We start from the raw sequence: 1,419 nt of genomic DNA, 5'->3' as shown, positions 1-1,419 counted from the left end.
GGGGTACACTCCCACACACACTGACTCTCACTGGGGTACACTCCCACACACACTGACCCTCACTGGGGTATACTCCCACACACACTGACCCTCACTGGGGTACAGTCCCACACACTGACTCTCACTGGGTGACATGTTCTGATGTTTTTCTGTGTTCTGCGTGATCTCTGGGATGTTTGTATTTGATGTCGGTTTGGCTCGGTTTTGTGTTTTGCTGTGAATGGGTCTGTATTCGATGATGTATCCCCGTGTGTTTGTGCCCCATTCTCTGATCCTCATTGGATGATCTACACTTGTGCCCCATTACCTGGAACTACATTGTCACCTGATACCCCACGTGGCAGTCCCCTTCGAGTCCATCCGTCTGTCTGGTTTGTGTGGTGGGCCTGCTCTGCCTTTTTCTGAGCTCCATTATCGCCGTCACAGTGTCTTTCTGTCAGTCCCTGGGTTATGGTGATACTCTCTGGTTGGCCGTTGCTTCCTGTCCTGAGTGTGAAAGGTTTCAATTGAATGTGTTGGGGTGTGAGGGCCCTGCTCTCTCAGCCTCTGTCTGCTCCCCCTGAGCACCCCACTCCCCCACATCTGGTGGAGGGGAGCTCCCTCGAACTCTGCAATAACGTCCTGGTGAATGGATCGTGCCCAGACTCCGAGTCACCTACCTGTTTCCTGCCAAATTGGCAGGTATTCGTCCTGTTGGATGTCCAACATGATTTCCAGGCCATTCCCCATGCCTCCTTGTTTCATTTTCCTGACATTCGTCTTGTTTGCGTTGAAGGTATAACACTTTCCGTATCTGGTGTACACCTGGAGGGAGAAGGCACAGGTTAGTGGGCCAAGCTCTGCCAATGGGATTGTCTTAGCCAGCACCCTTGAGGATCCTGTCATGAGATCAGGTCTGCTGCAGTTGGGTCAACAGCTTCTAAACCCGAATCCAAGCCAACCCCAGGAGATAGAGTCAGGGGGGTCCGGGACTGGAGCCTGGCTCAATCTGTCTGCAGGGTAAAAACAATGACTGCAGGTGCTGGAAACCAGATTCTGGATCAGTGGTGCTGGAAGAGCACAGCAGTTCAGGCAGCATCCGAGGACAGACAAAATCGACGTTTTGGGCAAAAGCCCTTCATCAGGAATAAAGGCAGTGAGCCTGAAGCATGGAGAGATAAGCTAGAGGAGAATTCCACACAATATTCCAACAGTGGCCTAACCAATGTCCTGTACAGCTGCAACATGACCTCCCAACTCCTGTACTCAATACTCTGACCAATAAAGGAAAGCATACCAAACACCACCTTCACTATCCTATCTACCTGCGACTCCATTTTAAAGGAGCTATGAACCTGCACTTCAAGGTCTCTTTGTTCAGCAACACTCCCTAGGACCTTACCATTAAGTGTATAAGTCCTCTAAGATTTGGCTTTCCCA

At 50.7% G+C, this 1,419-nt stretch overlaps 1 protein-coding gene across 1 annotated transcript in view; it reads right to left on the bottom strand.

The window, feature by feature from the left end:
• The window catches only part of LOC122551958 (insulin-like growth factor-binding protein 5), a 34,017-nt gene extending 33,288 nt beyond the window's left edge, over positions 1–729 (bottom strand). Inside the window, exon 1 of the mRNA XM_043694530.1 lies at positions 660–729. Coding sequence (XP_043550465.1) covers positions 660–729 — 70 coding nt within the window. The remainder of the gene's footprint in view (positions 1–659) is intronic.
• Positions 730–1,419: the final 690 nt, after the last annotated feature.

Source organism: Chiloscyllium plagiosum, chromosome 7 (assembly GCF_004010195.1).
Source record: "Chiloscyllium plagiosum isolate BGI_BamShark_2017 chromosome 7, ASM401019v2, whole genome shotgun sequence".
NCBI classification, from domain to species: domain Eukaryota; kingdom Metazoa; phylum Chordata; class Chondrichthyes; order Orectolobiformes; family Hemiscylliidae; genus Chiloscyllium; species Chiloscyllium plagiosum.
This window is presented reverse-complemented; position numbering and strand designations above follow the sequence as displayed.